This window comes from Petromyzon marinus, chromosome 19 (genome assembly GCF_048934315.1).
Source record: "Petromyzon marinus isolate PM22_M1 ecotype Great Lakes invasive population chromosome 19, UKy_Petmar_22M1.pri1.0, whole genome shotgun sequence".
Taxonomy (NCBI): Eukaryota; Metazoa; Chordata; class Hyperoartia; order Petromyzontiformes; family Petromyzontidae; genus Petromyzon; species Petromyzon marinus.
This window is the reverse complement of record NC_133685.1, coordinates 9,980,117-10,001,288: the sequence shown is the minus strand read 5'-3', so window position 1 is coordinate 10,001,288 and position 21,172 is coordinate 9,980,117. Positions and strand designations below refer to the sequence as shown.

At 45.6% G+C, this 21,172-nt stretch overlaps 1 protein-coding gene across 3 annotated transcripts in view; it reads right to left on the bottom strand.

Moving 5' to 3' along the window:
* Positions 1-200: 200 nt before the first annotated feature.
* Positions 201-21,172, bottom strand: part of LOC116943854 (voltage-dependent L-type calcium channel subunit beta-1-like) — a 174,170-nt gene continuing 153,198 nt past the window's right edge. For all 3 annotated transcript variants that reach the window (XM_032957113.2, XM_076068143.1, XM_076068144.1), the window contains 5 exons: positions 20,400-20,509; positions 16,438-16,589; positions 13,162-13,257; positions 8,702-8,869; positions 201-5,896 (listed from right to left, as the gene is read on the bottom strand). In XM_032957113.2, coding sequence (XP_032813004.1) covers positions 4,943-5,896; positions 8,702-8,869; positions 13,162-13,257; positions 16,438-16,589; positions 20,400-20,509 — 1,480 coding nt within the window. In that variant the 3' untranslated portion in view covers positions 201-4,942. The remainder of the gene's footprint in view (positions 5,897-8,701; positions 8,870-13,161; positions 13,258-16,437; positions 16,590-20,399; positions 20,510-21,172) is intronic.

Here is a 21,172-nt window from a genome sequence, read left to right as displayed (position 1 = left end):
TGGCTCTGAGCCAGAGTTGAAATTGCACATTATGTATGGCCGTGCAGGAGTGACTGAGTCAATCCCAAATGGATCTGAGAGCTTGCAAACGACTCGCAGCACGTGAAGATGCCCGGCACATTGCCCCAATTGCAATCGGCACTAAAAGTAATAAGCAAGGAAATGACGACTCGCAAGAATAAACAAACAAGTCCAAAAAGTGGCTGCAAATGAAATTGGATTGCTTTACATACAGTAGCAACGGCAGGCATTTACAAAGTAACATCTAAGCAATGTGGAAGGAACTTTTAGTGAATACAAAAGGATATAAATGCTTTCATAAATCACTTTGCACCATTGTGACATGCAGCAATCATGCTTTAAGTTACATTTCTCTCTTTTTTAAAACATCGGAAGTTTTTTTATAACATAAATAGTTACTTCGATGCAAGACCACATTTTTTTTGCAAAAAAAAAACCTATGGGAGTGTTTTGTGTGTGTGCATTCAACAAGCCAACGTCTCACTTAGAAATAGAAAACCCAGCAAATCTAATGTTTCTACTGTAAACATTTTCTTAAATTTTTTGTAAATTTTGTCTTCTATGCAAACCCTGCATTTAGGCAAAATTGTAAAACGCTATTTTGGCTGTCCCTAGATGAACACTCACATTTTATATTATTTGATGGGGTTTGTTAGGAAGCATGTCTTCGACAAAAAAATGATCTGGATACTGTTCAGTAATAAATCTAGCGTTATAATACGTACAGTAGAAAGGTCACGACGGTCGGAATGCTGATATCAGCAATGAGGTGTCTCCAATGGTGGCCCTGAGCCAGTCGGTGGAAATTCATCGTTCCCATGGCAGGAGTCAGTTTCTCCGCAGGACAACCACTGCTGAATTCCCAAGAGGTGGTACTCACTTAATGAACTCCAAAAAGGAATGAAGGGGCTGAGTTTTACCAACCCCTCACTCATATTTGAACTCTCAACCTTACGGACAGTCCAACATTTCTACCACAGAACTAAATAATCAGATTTTAAAAACAAATACCAAACACAAGTTTCTATATCGTGGTGCTATGGTTTATCAAGTACAATGTGCATGATGAGGCATCTTTCCACTCAATGAATCCCATTATTTTCGATGCGTCAGATCAAAATTAACAAATTGGCAGCTGACGTGCCTCGTTGATCTGAACCCATGATTTATCAATTGTGTGGCAAATGTACCGATCAAAGTGGCGTGTGTCCTTAAACCCTGCTCACTCTCTCCTCCTCTCTTCCCTTTTGCCCCGACTCCCAGTAATGATACAATCTAGCGTAAAAATAAATAAATCCCAACATCCCGCATAACAACACCAACTTGTGCCCCAACGCAAAACCGCAAGACATTTTAACTGCGAACCGTTGTCATTTAATGTGCGGCTAGGCGATGAGTTTAAAGCCATATTGACAGTTGATTTTCTTTTTAAAACGAGTTGCCATGGCAAAAGTGTGGGTCGGCCCTAGCATGGTTCACTTTGACAGCCGCAGGGCTAACCTTAGCAAAGACAGTTAAACACATAAAGCCATTGTGAAGATCTCCTCCTCGGTGGGGTGAAAGTAAATCTGACGGGGTTTTTTTTCTGCATGCGAGTGCTGTTGCGAAAAATGCCATTTGATCTAAGCGAAGTTGTCCTGTTTCACCGAAACAGCCAGTCATATGATACGCGATGAAATAAAGCTAAATGTATGCTTTCCTTTTAGTCCCTTTTAAAACAAGTTTTGCTTAACATTTCCAGGCTAAGGTGGAGGATTGTGGAATTCATTCACACCGTAGTGAAATTTACCAAAATATGATGGGGAAAAAAAAATCTGCTTCGTTTAAACCATATTCTTATATTGTTGCTGCTGCTGCTGCTGCTGTTTTTGACAATTTTATATATATTTATATTTCCATCAATTTGAAGAAAGTGCAAGACTATGCATTTTAGTGTATCAAGAAGAAAAAATATCCATAATAACTGGTAATAGAGCAAGATGTAAACTTGATGGTGTTAAACCATTAAATATGGATTAACACAATGCCACTTTTTGTCCTACTACATCAGATAGTTAAATGAAAATCATGTCACTGGCATACACAAATTCTATTACTTCAGGTAAACAAACACAAGAGAAAACAAAAATCTCTCAGATTTTTTTGTCACATGCATAAATAAATAAAAATTCCCACCCCCGAAAAAACATCAGCATTGACCATTTTAAATAAATTACACCATACTTACCACTTTTACAAAGAGCACAACCCTTTTTTTGTATATTTACACTCTGTATAATTTTACAGCATCACCATTTTCAATATAAAAAGTTTTTTTTACGTGGGATTTTCGTGTGTGTTTTTGTTTGTTTTTTTATTTGTTTTATTTATTTGTTATCTAGCAATCTTATAACAAATACAGTAAGGCTAGTTTTGCACTGAGATAACATCCAAAGACAAAGGTGACATTCAAGTACTGGGTATAGACTGCCCAAGTAAAACGGAACAGGGTAAAAACAAAGCAAGCCGTACCCATTTAGAAATCTGCGGAAGCCTCAAGAGCAGCAATTGACTTTGGCACCATTTGCTTGGTACTGTAATGGATGATGAGTCATCTTGCTTGGAGCTAAGTAAATGATCAATCCATACTTGGCTCCCTCACCCGCTATACGCAACAAAAGACCAAGGTCCTCTATTTAGCCTTACAGATCACAGGGGCAAGTGCTGTTAGCGAGCACCTATTAAGGTTGGCATAGCACACAAGGCGGTGGGGGGCGTGGCCAACGCGATGTCCCACCGGCCAGTATTTTTGTTGAGCACACTAATGTACTAGACATTCATTCGAGGCTGAGTATACCTAGCAGTGGGCCAGAAAAGCTTTAAATAAGTCTTGTCATCATGGTGTGGAATTAAACCCAGGTCGCTAGGATTGTTGCACAATGAGCGACCAGTACACTATCGTGACCTCCATAAAATCCTATAAACGGGGAAATATTTAATCATTGTGTAGTTTTACAAAATATGGCTCCGTGACACTGGCTCACAAAGCCGACACTTATAAAAGATATCACCAGGCCAAGCAGACATCGTTACTGGCAAAAGATAACCTGAAAAAAAAAACACAATGTACAGACGAATACAGTATAAAAATTAGTAAACTACTGTTGGCAGGACACTTCACTCGTAATCACAAAGGTTGCGAGTCCAAATATTCAAAAATCCTGGATGAGGGTTGGCACTGCTCACACAGCCATCCGGGGTCGATTAATAAAACAACAGATACGTTGTATGAAGTCAACTGCAGTCGTCATAGGGAGACAGCGCCATAAAAAGGTAAAAGTGCCGTCCTACAATGACTGCTGACTGTAAGACCGCCATAGCAAAGCGAAATTTCCACCACTGGCTCTCGGCCTGCGGATGGAGATGAGCACTGATCCATGGGCATTGGCAGTCGATGCTGCTCTGACGTGTCTTAACCCGGTGAGAGGCCACAACTGAAATGCTAACCACCTAATTGTTCCTTGCTAAACTCAAAATGACGCAATGGCTTGTGGCACTGCCTTTTGCGAAGTGGCATTAATTGACGATGACACGTTAACCCTTACCCACCCCCCCCATTTATGAAACAAAAGCTGCGAGTATCACGCCTCGTGTTCAACGGATCTTAACGCATCAGTGGGCTTCCGCAGAATTCTACTGGCAGTATGCATTCAGCAAAAAACATTCAGCGATTCTATATGGGAGGCATAAGGTACATCAATAACTCCACCTAATAATCGCTCGAGCGTAGAGACTGCAGAATGTATGTGAGAAGCGTTACACCTAGGGGTAAAAAGCTAAACTTGCATGTGGATGGGAGCAGAAATATTGAAGCGTTGAAGGCAGTCAAACAGAAAGAATGCATTCCCATCTCAAACGACGGCTCATCGGAAAAAAAATTAGCCCAGTTAAAATGTTCGAGGCATCTTAAATGAGAGAACGATCTTATGGAACAAAATAATGGAAAATGAAATTAACATGAATGCACAATGAAACTGCTGAGTCAAAACAAAACACACAATTAAAATATCTATATAAATAGATAAATTAATAAAACATTCATGAAGGAAGGAATGTTTTCACGTGGTTTTATACATCATGAGAGAGAGAGAGAGTATTGTTGTTTACATCCATATAAACGTAAACAAACACAAGACAGCCAAGGAACTTTACGTGAGTTAAGCGGGCGTGTGGGGGATTGTGGGAAATCCAGGGAGCACAGGATCGTGGCTCGGTGAACATGCAAGTGAAAGAGACCGAGTGACCTGAATTCTGTTATTGGCAAAGAACGGCCAAAAATTGGCAACAAAATTAGTTGTTTGGGATTTGGTCAATTTTCCACCAAATATTGGCAGAAATTTCTTTCTGCAGCCACAGGAATGAGGCCCGAAGTCTCGGCACAGACTTGTTGCTCGTCATTGGTTTCTTTTTAGTTTCGTATTTTGTATTTTTTTTAATCTCATTTTTATTTTTTTCAAATAATCGCCAACTGTCACGTCACCGTTATTTGAAATGTCTTAAACGTTAATAATAACAACGGTAATAACAACGATAGAGTAGTATAATTTTACTTACAACATAAAATAGTAACATAAAAAAAAACAATGGCCATGTAGAAATGGACGATAACAGTAATAAATAGAAATGAACACAATAAACGTGAATTGTAATCATCGTGAAATAAACATGTAATCATTGGAGGAAATTGTAAAAAAAAAGGAATAAAATACTCTGATTATATTAATAATCCATTAAAGTATAACATATTACACCACTAAATAAATATTATCCTTTACAAGCACTCACAAATGTTCACACTTCTCATCACTAAGCCCAACAAGTAGTACACTCACGTACACACGCACGCACGCTCAACATTTCTCGGCGACCATGGGCCAACACCTCATGGCCGCACGTACATATCCTGTGCCCACGCATCACTGGAATTCTTGACAATCATCAGCTCGGCACTGCTTGCACCACCACCGCTACCTCCGCCTCCGCCGCCACCAGCACCACTTCCGCCACCTCCGCCGCCACCACCACTGTCACCGTCGGGCTCGTAGTAGCGATCGTGAGAGCGATCACGTGACCTGTGTCGCTGCTGCTGCTGCTGTTGCTGTTGTTGCTGCTGCTGCTGCTGCCGATTTCGCTCGTTGCGATCGACCTCCCTCGACCGCTCGCGACCCCGGTTCCTCTCCCAGGATCCCCGCGATGACGACGAGGTTTGCTGCCGCACGTCGTTCGAAGTCATCGGTGGCGGCGTCGACTCCTCGTCTGCGTACTCGCGCTCGCGGCTCCTGTGACGGGACCTCTGCTGCTGATACTGCTGCTGTTGGTGGTGATGCTGCTGCTGCTGCTGTTGATGGTGCTGATGGTGGTGGGACTGCGGCTGCCCCTCCAGAAAGTCCTCTTCACCTTGCTCCTCCGTGTAGGCCGAGTCTCGGCTGTCCTGCGTCTCCGAGTCGAACGTGTCTTGCCGGGCGAGGCTGCCCATGCGGCCGTTGTTGCCACCTCCCATTGTGCCCCGGTCGCCTCCGACCCTGGGCCCCATCCCGTTACCCCCGTCCCTGCCGCCGCCGCCGCCGTTTCCATCCATCCACTGGCACGCGAGGTGTTGGCGGGACGACGAGGAGGACGGAGTGGTCGGGGAGTGCACGCGCTGCTGTTGCTGCTGCTGCTGCTGGTGGTTCTGTAGGTGGTGGTGCTGTTGGTGCTGGTGGTGATGCTGGTGGTGGTGGTTGCTGTAGGGTCGTCGGGGGTCAGTCTCGCTGGGTTCGGCCGAAGTCCGCTCGGGAGTAGAGATGTCCGTGAGCTCCTCACCGTGCACAAGGTGGGAGGCAACGACCCCACCGCTCTGAGGTTTGGCAGAATGTGGATGCACACACGTACACATGCACGTTCATACACACAGACAACAATAACAAGAGCTATGATTTGTCTCGCCTGGCCAGTGCCAGATCATTGAGAATCGAGTCCAAGTGTGGAGTGGATATGACTCGCTGGCTGGAGCATTTTGAACAGATTCTGGTGCCATGGGTTACTATATTTTTTACGATCATTGCGACCTTCGCTGTTCTGCCTCCTGTTATTGGCAGACCTCCACTCGATGACGAGAAGCATCAATCACGAGTACGAGTCATGGGCAAATACGCTTAGGCTCCAGGTCCTTTTCCTGTACCATGTCAGCCCATCTCTGTGCATGCTTAGGCTTCGCGATCCGGTGATGTAGTGACTGGGCATGTCTGCTAACAGAACAAATCAATCAATATTTGCTGACAGGGATATGGAAGTTTGTTCATATCTTTCAAGCATCGGTGAGCTCCTCACTTGCTCTCATTTAATGAAAGCCACATTTGCACGATCACTGGCAGGCGAGCATTTATGTTTCAAGCCAGTGAATATTTTTCTGCAAGGGGGTTGACGTTTTTTTGGACCGTGTGCTTTGTGGTGAGCATTATCATACCTGGGAAGACCCAAGGCACTGGTGTGTGGCAAATATAACAGGCAGCTTCCAGACAGCGCAAGGCATCTCATACGTAATCAACCGAGTGCTGTGGGGGAAGGTGGAGTGTTCAATACATGAATATATCTGGACAGTTAATTTTGGTGGAGTTGATGGTAAGACCTACCACTGTGTAGCAGGTTGCCGGTTCAACGGCAGGGTCTCCAACTCTTTCTCAGAATAGGCAGCGGGTTATAATTGTCAGCCCTTTGTCAACAATCGCCAGGTCCTTATACTTTTAAGAGTGATAATGTCTTCTGTATTCCGGTTCACCATTTGGGGTGTGTATTGGTTGCTTTGGAAGGCTATAGACTGCCCTGGGGCAAATAAACACGCAGACCACAAGGGAGTGTGCATGGAACACCAACAACCCACAGGGCTACTCAGGAACGTTTTGGAATCGATTTATTTATCTTATTACTTGTTTCTCAAGGCATCACGCATGCTATGACAAGAAAGATTTGTGAGGTGGCTTTGCCAATTGTCTCGCGTTCATGCTTAACCTTTGCAATTGTGTTAACACGAACCAATCATTAACACTACCTTTGCAGGAACCTAACACCGACCTTAACTCTCGTCACTCTTCTGAACGTCATGTCTCTCGATTATCCTGTACATAATGTAATGTTCGTGCCCATGTTCACATTATTCCTTACGCCAATTCTAAACATAGCCACGTTGACTGCCTCGCCTACTTGGTGAGATGTTAACAACCTCGCATGGTATGTAGGAGGTCGTGAGTTTGCATGTTGTCCCCATGGCAGCGTGGATTTTTCTCAGGATTTTCCAGTTTTTTTCTCCACATTTAGAATCAACATGCGTTTAGAGCATATTTGGCTGACATAAATGTCCAAATGATAAACGACTTCGTTTGGCTATAATTTGTGGCCAGGTCACTTCTGAAAAAAGCTGTATAGCCCAGTGAGCCTAGTAAAATTAAAATAGTTTTAACCAAATACGATTTATAATCTGAACCAAAAACCTCTTACTAAAGTTAGCTGCAGTGTATTCCTCAACACTGGCATTGATCCTTACCCTAACCATACCACAAATACTAGCCTTCACGCTAATGCTATAATTATCTATCATCATTATCTATCACCATTAGGCTGCCCCCAATTGATATAAATGATGGCAACGCTCTATGAAGCAACATTAATTGGTTGAAAACATCTGAATATTAATGCGCCACTGGGTGTTGCAGATTGCGTGGAGCTGTGAGACGCAGTTTGCATGAATGACACAATTTAAAATGCTCGTGATTATTATGATCATTCATCTGCTGTACTGAACTTGGTGAACCCATGCGCTTTACTCGACATCTGTGAAACTAACTGGATATCTGTGAAAAAGAGCATCATAGCTCATTGGATTCCTCCAGTATAAATAAAGATTCTTATTCTAGATGCCGAGGCATTCCAGGTCTTTTTTTGTATATATATTTTACAAACATCTAAATATAGGACCACAGAGCTTGGGCAATTGTTGGCACCGGTGTTGGCTGCCTTCCCACTCATCTATAATGGCTTCAGAATAATTCTCTGTCTCTCTGAAAGTGAACTAAAATTCGTCTTTATATTTATTATCATTATTCTTCCAGCAGATCAGGAAATCTCTCCAGCCTTTCACACCCCCAGTGAGCTCAGCTGTCCCCCTCTGCTTCATGGTGCTTTCTGTGTTTAGTTTGTGGTCTTTCCCCCACACCTCCTATTAGCATGGTTTGCTATGTACGGTGCAAAAGAAGTTCAACATACATACATATGGTGACTTGGACTAAACTGCACAGCAGTAATTTATTTAACGTAATGAAAGTGCAAACGATGAACTGTAAATATTGAGTTAATTGTTATTAACTAAGCGGGCTTTGGTGCTCATCAAAAATTAAATGTAATTAAAATGTAATCGCCCTGATATTGAATTATTTCCAGCACCACGCACACTGGTCCCTTCACCAAACTCGCACTGCCCAGCATGGTGAAGTACGGTCAAGCAAACCTCCCTACGACGGACAACGGCGTGGGGAGCAGCCTTCATCCAACCGTGGATTGCCGGCAGGGGGGGGCTCGCTGCTGGCGCGTGGTGCTGGCACGCAGTGCTAGCGCGTGGTATGTGGGGTGCTGGCACGTGGGTGCGTGCGTGCGTGCGTGCGCCGGTTACCTGCACGCTGGAGACGGGCGCCGTGTTGCCGATGGTCCTCTCCAGTAGCGGGTTGGGCGGGTTGGCGCTGGGTGGATGCGTGGCGCGCCAGTACGCCTCCAGGTACTCGGAGAGGTGCTCGCACGCGTCCTCCAGCTGGTTCTCGTCCAAGATCACGTCGAACAGGTCCTGCCGACGGTGCAAGGAGGAGCGCGCCCGCGTGTGAACACGGAGAGGGGCAGTGTGGCCATTTACATGTCCGGTGGCTTTTTGCCTCACCGTTGACAATAATGTTCAGACACAGCACCATGCATTCATTTAATGCCGAGTAGACCTCGAGGAACTGGTTCAGGTTTCTTATTCAGCTACCGTCTGTCTGGCCAGCAGCGACCACGGATGTGAATTATGTCCCTCCGTCACTGTGTGGTGTCTGCCAATTTCACAGCTCAGTTCGTCGCCAATCCCCCCTGGTCTACGTTCTCCTTCACTTCATTGACCCAACAAACACGAGTGACGAACTGATGATAGCCATGGCCAAGAATTAAACTCAGGTCGCTGGGTTCATAGGACAATTAAATAACCACAATGCCCACCGCTTCCCCCAATGCAAAACATGTAAACAATAACAGCCAGCGTTCCCCACCAATTGACGGAGGCATCACCACAGCACTTGCGCCGGACTAGGTGCACTCCGAGGCCACGTAAATTGTGAAAAAAACGCACTGGAAGTGCGCGGGAAAGAGCAAGGTGTTCTGGGTAGCTGCACCACCTGAGTTCTGCACTGTGTCAATTTGCAGTGTTTTAGCTGCCCGGCACTGATTGTTGTTGTGAGCGTCACTCTTCCAATCTCCATCGTTATTGGAGGTTTATTGTTTCAAATGCCCAAGTAGCATCCTTCATGAGCCTCCTCTACAGAGACCAACCATGACATCACTGCTTAGAGTAATAGGCAAGTCCAAGCAGCTTCAAAACATCCTATACCATATCAGCCCATCTCTTCACTTATCAGGGCCATGTATCCTCAGCACCATTTATATGGCTAAACAGATGCTATTTGGGCATGTAGTGGCAGGGCATGCGGGCTACATGACCTAAACAACGCATTCTCAACTGCTGCAGGAACTTAACTGATGGGAACCTGTCCATCTATTTGACGGCTCTGTGAGCTCCTCACAATATACAGCCTGGTTAAACCCAGGTTTGATTGTAAGCAGGCCTGCCTGCATGTTGCAATGCAGTGTAGGTGCTTTTGTAAAGGGGTCCACATCTCACAAGCGTAGAGAAGAGACGGCATGATTGTAGCCGAAAAGATCCAGTGTGGCTTCGGATCAACTCTCATACAGCGCTAGCCAGCCGATGAAAAATATGTCACGTGACTGATTTAGAATGAAACCCTCATTGTCAAACCGGAGCTAGCTATAAGCGCACTGCCTAGGTATGGGAGTTCCTCCACCCTCTCCACAACTACCCCATTACTCATGGATAGTTGAGGTGATGGAGTGTTGTATGAAACGAAGTATCCAGGCTAGTGCCACGCTTTCATGGTGAGCTCCAGCCCCGGGAGAAAGAGCTCCAATTTCTTCTCAGTGAGCGACACGTAGCAAGCAGGTCATCAGATACATAACACGTTTGACCAGTATGGAGGCATCCCTTGACTGCACCCAGGCATCGATCATCCTCCCATTGTATCTCTACCAAATGGAAATTCCTCTGATACAGATAGGGATGGAAGGCTTCTCAAACTACACGGTAAAAAATATGAGTGTCGGGCCAGAGGACATCCCTGCTGCACCCTAAGGTAAACAGGGAATAACTCTTGACTCCTGGTTGCACTGCTGTACCTTGACCTGTCCACCACCATGAAGGTCCTTACTTATCATGAGCAGATGTACAGGGAACCCCCCAACATCACAAAGGCCTGGCCTGTGGATAGTATCGTAGACCATGACCAGATCAAAAACAGAGATGCAGATTATATTTACATTCCCTACGCCTCCGTTGTTACAGGCAAATGGCAAACATGGCATCTGTGTAGAACTGCCCTTGCCTGAAACCACCTAGGGGTTATTATGTAAGATTGTCTTCATTGTGCTTGGCAAGAAAATGTTGAATAATTCTTGCCGCGGCATTTCCCATAAATCTTAGGATAGAGATTCCCAAGTAGTTGTTTCAAGCAGGACATCCTTCCAATCCTTTGAAATCTACAGAACCAATCCAGTGGTTCAATCAACTGCACACTCTGCCACCCTTCCATAGCAATTCACTTGGAGGTCATCTCTGCCTGGTGCTTTACCTGATCTCAGGCCCTGGATTGCTTTTTGCACTTCCTCAGGAGACGGCGCATCTTCCAGCCACTGAGCAATATACTTTTTTTTTAGAAGCGACCTGGCTATCACAAAGTGTCTTATCGTGTGTAAATGTATAGCAGGGAGAGAGACACGCAAACTCCAAATATACAGCAGGCGTCAGGCTCGGGATCGAACCCATGACCTCCTGTATACCTGGCGAGGTAGTTAACATCTCGCCACCATGGCTCCCATGGCTTAGCATGCTCCTAGCCTGGCACGAGAACGCTAATAACATCGCTACCACTTATTGGCAAATCAAAACTGTTGTTGTATTTGTGTGTGTGTACATACGTGCATGAGTGTATATAACATGTCTGTCTATCTATCTGTATGTATTTATGTATGTATGTGCATCTGTCAGAGCCTCGGGCTAAGCATCAATTGCAACCTGCAATTGATGATGGGGGGGGGAGGGTGCTACTTCCACCAACGTTTAATGCTCCGCAGCCCTATTGGGGTCAACCGCTGTTGCCCCAAAGTTTCTTCTCCAATAACTCACAGAAAATCCAGCATTATTCCCCTTTAATATGATAAGAGCGGCACTGCAGTTACTTTTAGATAATAGCAATGCAATATAACTGTGACAGACAAACTTAAAGCAGTTGTGTGGCTTTGTTGAGCCAGATCGGTGTTGTGAGAGAAAATAAAAATTAAACTAAGTAAAAGTAATCCCAGTGAAGTTAATTCGCACGACAATATAGCAATTCACTTGACCATCATAATTTCATCCCGTAAGGTTTTGCTTTTATGAGCAGTGAAGCTTAAAACTCATGTTAAAAACTCCCTGTGACATACAGCCAAGCTGTGCCCCTACATCAAGAAAAAAAATTAACAATTTTTTTTTAGCTCAGTCTCCATTTAAACTGTGGTCAGCTCCAAAACGGAACAGCACGTAGCTGCAGGCCTGGGCTTGACTCAGGTGACCACAAGTCCAACCTACTTAAACCTGATTGTGTAAATGAGAGATGAACTTGACACACACACACATATATATATAAAACAGGGCAGCTGAGAAGGATCTTATCTTATATTTACATAACACCTCATATCCAAGGCACTTTACACGGGATATAAACGGTACAACGAGGTTAGCTAAAAGTGATATGGTGGCATATGAGAGGAGGGGAGGGGAATAGGGATTGGTAAGGCGAGAGAGGTTAGTGGGAACGGGAATTTCGGGGGTGCCTAGGGATGGAGGGAAGGATTGGCCCAGAGAGAAGAGATGGGTCTTGGCGGGGAGGGTGCTCGCTTGATGCGGAGGGGAAGTTTGTTCCAGAAACGAGATTGTGCACAGAGAGAGGGGTGGAACAGTGAGAAGTAGGAGGGATCTTGTTTTTACAATGTTCTGAACATCTCAGATGTGTTGTTTTTAGTTGGCACTGAGCCGTGAGAATCATTAACATGGCCTGCTGTAACTTATGCACTCGTAGTGACGCCACAGTTCTTAAATACACCGGTGGTGTAATTAAGTATGCAAGTACTTCGTTTTCGTCAAACAAATTTTAATTCATAGCGCTATTATTTGCATGTGTCGCGAGACCCGCATACAGCACACACACACCGCTATGGAACTGGCAAATTGCAATACATTTTGCAATTGCATAAAATGACACATTTTGTTTATTGGAATTTTCTTTTCGCTATAAGTACTTTAAATTCATTGCCCAAAAACTTTGCTTTTTTAAGGCCGCATTAATGACGAATGTGTCGAGTTTTTGTTATTAATTGTGTATGTATATAGTTATATCTGATGACGGTTGCTTGTGTTGCAATCGGAACGTCGTACTCTATTATTTTATTTATTTTCTTTCTACGTGACTTTACCGAAAGAACCAAAGAGTAATTCGTGCAGTCACGAAAGCTTCAAATCAAGTTTATATACATAGTATTCTCTGTATTATAACAAAACATTTGTTTTCCCATGTATTTTTAAATCAGAATGTGTGGGTGCATCTTATTTTCAAGAGCGTCTTATAGTCCGGAGAATGTGGCACACGTGATGTGACCAAAAACATGAGCATCATAAATATGAGCATCATAAATATAAGGCTCTCACGTGACATATAAGTGGGAGAAAAATACTGAAAATGTGAAGCTGTCCCAATGTCGGATTCCTTGCGCAATTCGCAATACCTGAGGACACTGAGTGAGTTTATCAGAAGCCACCATCTGCACATTCAGGTGTTTGCTCTGAGACTTCCCGCGAGACTTGATCAGCCGCTGTAGAACCTGAGAGCGCAACAATAACAAGAACAACAACACCAATAGCAGAGTTGGCAATGAGAGTGGTGGCATCATCATCGTAAATGATAGCAACGGCAACATTCACATTTATAGTATTGCGAAATCACCGATTTAGAGACGAATTTTGTTCTCAGACGTCCGACTGTGGACGCAATAATGTACGATTGAAAAGGTAATTCAGCAAGCGAGCCTATTTCTCCATCCATGTGGATTCTGAAGCGACACCTTGTATGTACGTACGTCAGTTGAACTTCTTTCGCGTCGTACGTAGCCAACCGTGCTAATCGGAGGTGCGGGGAAGTATTGTATGTGCGAGGCACTCCTTATTTCCTCTCACGCCGCTAAATACAAATGATCAAAACAGAAATTGTACGAACATTCGTGGAGCACCCGCCTGAAACAAAGAGTGAAGACTCGTCGACATTTTCTCTCATACACAATTGTTTGGGGGGCGGGGTGAGAAGGGTGGTTTGGGGGGAAGTGGCTACTATATGAAAGGGTGATGACCTGCGCAGATCGGTCGAGGAGGAAGGGGTCTCACGTGGTTGGTGAGGGGGCTTTCCAGGAGTATCAAGTCTGGGTGAGTGGGGGCGTAATAATAAAATATTTTTCATTAAGAGTCGGGGTATATCTCCCTCGTCGAATGAGTGTGAAGGGGGTTCGCAATTCTCTACTCGTGACCCAGAGTCAGCAGTGGGAACGCCACGTTGCAATAGTCAGTCTCCAGGAATCTGTCGGTTGGTATTTTATGGGAATGCGTCTTGTGAGCAGCATTAAACCTACGCTGCTTGAAGAGATGCACTCCCAGAAGGCCGTGGCGGCCAATGGGATGTGAGAAAAATACTTTTTTTTACATGGAGAAATTATTTCGTTACTTATATTCTCCACAAAGACGCTCAACGATGATTAGATTGTCACAGAGACCACAGTCGCCATCTGGTGGTGAACACAGTGAAAGTAGCATTGACGAAACGCCACACGACGGACTCCTATGTGTTTGACTTGATCAAGAGAGGATACAATCCAGACTCGAGTCTTTGACCTTGGCAATGTCAGGTCATTGGTCTGTAATGGCCGTTATGAACCCTTTTAGCCTTCTGCCACTCATTTTATACTTAACTTATATTTGTTGCGTGTGTAAGCGATAAACGTAGGCAGGGTCGAGCAGTCACATGCCGATTCGTAATGAACTAGTGAGTTAGGCCACATAATGAACTAACTAAATTCGTGTAATTAAGGCCTTCCACCACCCGACACAGGCAAACAAATTAAATTGTCACGTGATGTACAAGTGTGTTAACATCTCGCCACGATGGCAAGATGTTAACTACCTCGCCTGGTATACAGGAGGTCGTGGGTTCGATCCCGACCCTGACGCTTGTATATTTGGAGTTTGCATGTTCTCCCCGTGGTCGCGTGGATTTTTCTCCGGGTCCTTGGGTTTTTCCCTCCACATTTAGAAACATGCGTTTAGAGTATTTGGCGATGATAAAATACCACATGATAAGCCACGTCGTTGGGCAATCACTTGTGGGCAGGTCGCTTCTGAAAAAGAGCTTTTTAGATCAGTGGGCCTTACCTGGTAAAATAAAAATAGTTTAGTTTAACAACGCACTGATTATTATTATTGTTGCAGCTCACAATAAATGTAAATAACAATTCTCAAAGCCATATTAATTCTCAAAGCCATATTAATTCTCAAAGCCATATTAATTCTCAAAGCCATATTTAGCAATGAGATATGCTTCATTTTAAATTATGTAAAACATCATCACGAAATTATGACTTCCTGGATTTTAAATTTTGATTTAAAGCTTTCGTGACTGCAGGGATTCATATTCTTGGTTCTTCCGGTAAAGTATATTGTATTATTATGTGTTCAATGTGGAATCAGATTACTGTGACTTAGCATATGCAATTGATCACTCTTTAAGATTACGTTCATTTGCATCTACTCCGAAAAAATTCCAAAATCAATTAAATGGGGACAAGAATCACGACAGCAGCTTGGGTTAAGTAGGACAGCAGCAGTCAATGCATACAGATGGTTTTACACAAACATGATAGCATTGCAATGATATTAAATTAAATCAACATAGTATCTTATATATAATACTGTATCAGTCATCAGACTACATTACTTTGAAAATCACAAATAAAAGATGGTACTACTTCTAAAGCTGATAAATAATATCACTTGCGAAAATACATCCTCCTAACAAATTTCCTGACCATTGGGTTCCACTTACCCAGTGGTCGTTGATTCAAGGACAAGACCTACGGGGTCAAGGCTGAGGATGAGGCCAGGAGCCACAAAGTTAGGGGCCTTTAAGTTTCAGGCTAGTTTCACGGCCAGTCAAGGCCATATCCTCTAGAACGGGGTCGGCAACCTGTGGTTCCTGAGCCGCGTGTGGCTCTTTAAGGACTGCTTTTTGACGTTATTTATCAAGGACCGCTTCGTATTCACGTGCATTGCGGCTCTTGAAATATGGAGTTTTTTTACCGAATAAAAAAAATGGCTTTTCTGGTTATTTTGATTTCCGACCACCGCTCTAGAGTGAGGCCAGTGTCACGGGCGGTCAAAGCCGGACCCTCTAGACCAGGGGTGGGAACGTCTGGCCCACGGGCTGTATGAGGCCCGCAAAATCATTTGGTCTGGCCCTGCCAAGGCAACCGCAGGCGGGACTCGAAATTCAATAAATCTAGGTAGAGCAAACCTGGAAAAGCAGTTGCGAGTAGCAACATCATCAATACCAGCTAACATCATCACACGCCTCACCAAAGAGAAGCAGTTCCAGCCATCACATTAGGGGTGAGTTAATAGAATGTTTGACCAAATATAACAGGCTAATTTTAAAATGTATAATTTTGTATGGCCCGCGAATGATGTTATTAATATCCAAATGGCCCTTGGCAGAAAAAAGGTTCGCCGCCCCTGCTCTAGACTGAGGCCAGTTTCAAGGCCGGAGCATCTCGGCCGAATCCTCGGATCGAGGTCATACCCCCCGAGAGACCAAGGTCAGGGGACAAGGCGCTGAGAATTTCCTTGAGCCAGCCTGGACGCCGAAGACCAGCCTCAAGGACCCAAGCCTGGCTGATACCCAGGCATAATTCATTCATTCGTTCGTTCACTTATCGCCCACAAAACAATGGGTGTAGACGTACCTTGGGAGAGGCGACCTTGACGTAGACAATGATGGGAGCGAGTGAGGTCTTAGCGAGTTGTGTTGGGTGGTTGATGGTGTCGGCGTCCAGGACCACGAGCTGCAGCGTCCGCGCCAGCTCGAAGATTCGCTCGATCTCACTCTGCACCTCCGCTGCGCCCCGCGGGCAGGAGCGCGAGTGCCCACACGCACACAAAGACAAAGATCCCCGGTATAGCCTTTGACAGACTGTTGGGGCAAGTGCTGTTAGCGACCACCTACGAAGGCCGACAGGGCGTACACAGGGGGTGGGTGGCCAGCACCAAGCTCGGCCGCCGTTGTCTCCCCAGTGGCGATGTTTACACACACCGCACCAGGTATTCATCCGAGGCAGAGTCAACCTTGGGGAGATTCAGGTATTCGTCACTGGTGTCGGCCGTGAGCGGGAATCGAACTCAGGTTGGCCGGGTTCATAGCGCAGCGTGCTAACCGCCACACTTCCGCTCCCAACACACACACACGCACAAACACGTGCACTCACGCACAGAGATCCCCTGTTCAGTCTTAGAAACCGTACGGGCAAGTGCTGTTCGCAAAATCTGATATTTGTTCATGGACTATAAATAAGGCTGGCATGGCGCATGAGGGAGTGAAGTGTTCAGCACCATACACACGTCCAGCCACCTTTGTCTCCCTTGTGCTTACGCTTTACACAGTATGAGGTTTTTCATTTGAGGCTGAGTGGACTTCGGGGAGGCCCCAGTACAGGTTCAGATAATCACTTGCCACTGATTTTATCCGTGGCTGTAAATCGAACCCGGGTCGTTAGCAGTTCAGTGTGCCGACTATTTGTTGTATACCATATTGCACCACAGTTCCTGCGCACAGGCACAGACGCACGCTCACAAAGACACACACGGCATCAGCATTGTATCTTGAGGCCACAGCTAAAAGAAAAGTTTGAAGAAGAAAACACCAATGCTTGCACAAAGTCACAGATCAATATCTCGCTGCAGACACATATGCAACTCTTCCATTAGGCGATTGGTCTCTAAGATAGTGAGCGGACACTTCATAATCAGCCCATTTTCGATACCGTGAGACCTTGGTTTAATCCAGTGGTTCTTAACCTGGGGTCCACGCACCTCCTGGGGGTGCGTGATGCCCTTTCTGGGGGTGCGAGACATGGCCAGATTTGTTTCAGAAAGGTAAATCGTCAAAACACTACTTAAGCACGGGCACTGCAAGTAACAGCTTACTTTGTTTCACCAAACCTACGCATTTATCAACATTATTCAAACAAATTTAAGCTTGAGAACCAAAGGCTGCAAGCGAGGCCGCAGTAAAAAAGGTTAAGAAACCACTGGTTTCAATCGCTCGCGGAACGAAGCTCAGATTTTGAAAGCCGGGACTCTCAGCAGCGTGGGGTGCCGCTTGCTCCGAGCCGGCCACCGGATACCTGCCCCTATTGCGCCACTGACTGCGTTGTTTGGACAAAACGTGAAGCCTTCGCAATGCGGTGGGGCTAGGGGAGAGAGGTGAGTGGGTGGGGGGGGTTGACAAAAGGCACGTATGTACATACCTAGCACATCTGGATATGTGCGTAGCAACAGGCAGGGAAGGCAAAGGGAAAGGCAGAATGCAGGATATCAGTATTTGCATTGCATAGCGTTAGCATACCACAGCACAGCGGGGCAATGGGCATTAATGCGCAAAGTATCTGTATAAGCAGCATGGTTTGCACGTTTTTGAGTGAAATTTAAACCGGACTTCTGCTTTTACAATACACTACCGCTGTCCAGCCGGTTATATCTTCAGACCGAGTGGCGCAGTGTTTAGAGCGGAAGACTTGCCATCGGAAGTTTGCGGGTTTTAAGCCATTAAAACAGGTGCCACTAGGCAGGAAAATTGCCATTGCCCATCTGATAGTGAGACTGGTCTCAGTCATAGGAATACGGAATGTCCACCACTGGCTCACATGAGGACCGCCAAATCTATTTTGCCTGTTCACCCCGGAGAAAGTGTCAGAATGTGCCTCCACCCGATGGGTTATCCCAAACGGCACAATGCCTTCGGGCACAATTGTCATTTGACACTTTAACGAAGTAATTTGCAATCGATTGTATTCATAATCACCTCTACGGCTTTCAACTTCTCGAGGCAGGAATTAAACAACTGAACCCATGCAATGTGCTGCCCCACTGCCAAACATTATGACCAGTGTCAGAAGGAGGGTGACTTCTGAAGAGGAATAATTATCTGATTTCTGATTACACTCAAGTTTCTGGAAGTAACGTGTTGTAATCCCACATTTGGTAAATTTGAAAGTGAGTTGGTCCAGATCAGTGAATAACCTTCATGGCTACAGTCATGTATTCAACTTTATAATATCGATTTACCCTTGCCAATAACAGCACGCTACTGTGATTGGAGGCTTTATGAATCAGCGTCATAATCGGCATAACTGGATTGTCTGCTTTCGTCCTCACATTCGCCCAAGCTGCCAACCAAATCATGTTCCCCTTATTAATTGTCTCTGTAATTATTATTTTTATATATATAAGTAATCATTAAACGTAATTGGTACATGGAAATTAAAACTAATCTGTTCATCTTATCATATTCATACGCATACTTGTATCTACCACGGGAAGGCCGAATTTCTGCCACTGGTTCAGTTGCGTATTATGCTGGACACTGCCCATTGCAGTGTGGAGAAATAATATGGAATAACCAGTACCTGCAGTGTTGGTAATCTGATGACCGTGACACATTACTCTCCATCGCCGATTATGACCCAAAACCCATCCAAGCCACCGCTAAAACGACTGCTCTTGTGCCGTATTGTCGGACAACACAACGGAATCGGCGCTTAGGCTGCCCAAAAGCCAGCGACACTTTGACATTTTGCAGGAGAAGCACTTTAAAGGGATAGCGGGGGAAGGTAGAGGGAATGGGTACAGATACTGCTGGTGAGGGTGAACGTAAAATATCCAGCTCGGATCGTGCAGTGAATATAGCAATAGATGAGGTGCCCCGAAAGGCATTGTTCAGCAACAATCTGGTGACATTTTTGTGTTTGTTTCTTAGCGGCAACAGAAAAGGCAGACAGGTTAGCACAGATTGGAAGCCGAAAGAAATTCAACCAAGTGAGGTGCAAATTCAGCCCTGGCGACGACAGACATCCAGCCAGGCGGTGACGTCCAACACAGAGGGGCCTGAAGAACGTTGAGAAAGCCGTGACAAAACCTGGCCATGGGTCGACTCTGCTCACAATTGTCTCTCTGGGGGCCCAAATACGTGAGCGCCACTGTGCGTGAGGAGGCTTCAGTGGTTGTCTGTGCACAGAATCCGGATGCACCTCCAGGAGTGTGCAATTATCACCGCCGCCTCATGAGGAACAGGTGGAGATGAGCATCACCGCAACATTTGCTTGCCGAGGGAGATACTTTGTCTCTTTGTCTTGACACGCACTTTGCTTATTTCCTATAAGCCCGGGCGGGTGGCGCTGCAGTCCCAGCTCGCTACTCGTGAGCGGCAAGTCGTGAGTTCGAATCCAATGTTGGCACCGACTCAGCGTTATGCCCTTCTGAGGCCGAGAGAATTGTCACCGCTTTGGAGAAACTGGCTCTCGTCCAGGCAATGTGGAAGTTCCACTGCTCGACCGGAGCAGCCAAAGACGTTGGGTGCCGCTTCACGTTTGCTTGAGCAAGGCGACACTGTGACTTGACTCTGACAAAGATTATCAAACCGTCAACTCTTTTATATTGACTCCCGCTCCCAAATTCTGACAACCTTGCTCAATTGTAGAAACGCGCGAACCCGGTTCTCTTTACGCGTTCAAAAGTGTCCCTTTCTGCTGGCCGCTTGGTATTTTGGCCTTGTAATCCTACCGCTCAGCAACGGCGATAAAGATGAATACCTGTGACTGTGGTTGTGGGTGTAGTAGCTGCGGGTGTACATGGGAGGGCAACCAATGCTCACCAATGCTGGAGCGCGTGTTGGAGCGTTCGATGATGGCCCGCTTGCTGGGGTTGTTGAGGACAGAGCGCTTGGCGAGGGAGATATCGGCCGTCACCCGCGTGATGGAAATCCTGGCAGGGTTCAGCAGAGTTGAGCGTTAGGCGACGAATGGGTCGAGAGATGGCACAGCGCGATGCGGTGCGATGTTGACAAGAGCACCGGTGGCGTTCATCAACACACAGCGACGACGCGTAGGCTTTCGCTAATTCCCTTTTTCAAGATTAACACCAAGAGGTCACCGCAGGAAATGCCACCAATACTGCCACACCGCACAATCACTTCAGTCCGTTAACTCTGATGCAGAGTTGACGGCCGACCCACAAGCTCCGTTCTTACAGCCCCCCCCAATACGGTTCTCGGTAACCTGCCCTCCTCCATCCCCATGCACCCCACCGAATGCCACTTTCTCTCCCCGATTACTTCTAATCAAGAATTGAAGAGGACAGGATAGTCTCATTTGCAAGAGTGGCATGGGACATTGGTTCGCCAGTAGGGGGGCGATGATTGCGACGTCTTATCCACAATGAGTAGCATTTTGGAGGCCATTTTCGAACGTGGCAAATTTGGTCCCTGGCACCGGCACACCATGGCCTACTCTTGTGAATGATGCCAGGGGATCTTTCACGTCCGCTGTGAAGCAGACGGCATGCAGGATTCTTGCAGTTATGACAGCCGCAATGTTCATCAGAGTGGTTACTGGATTTGAACTGTGGACCTCTGTAACAAGCGGCAAA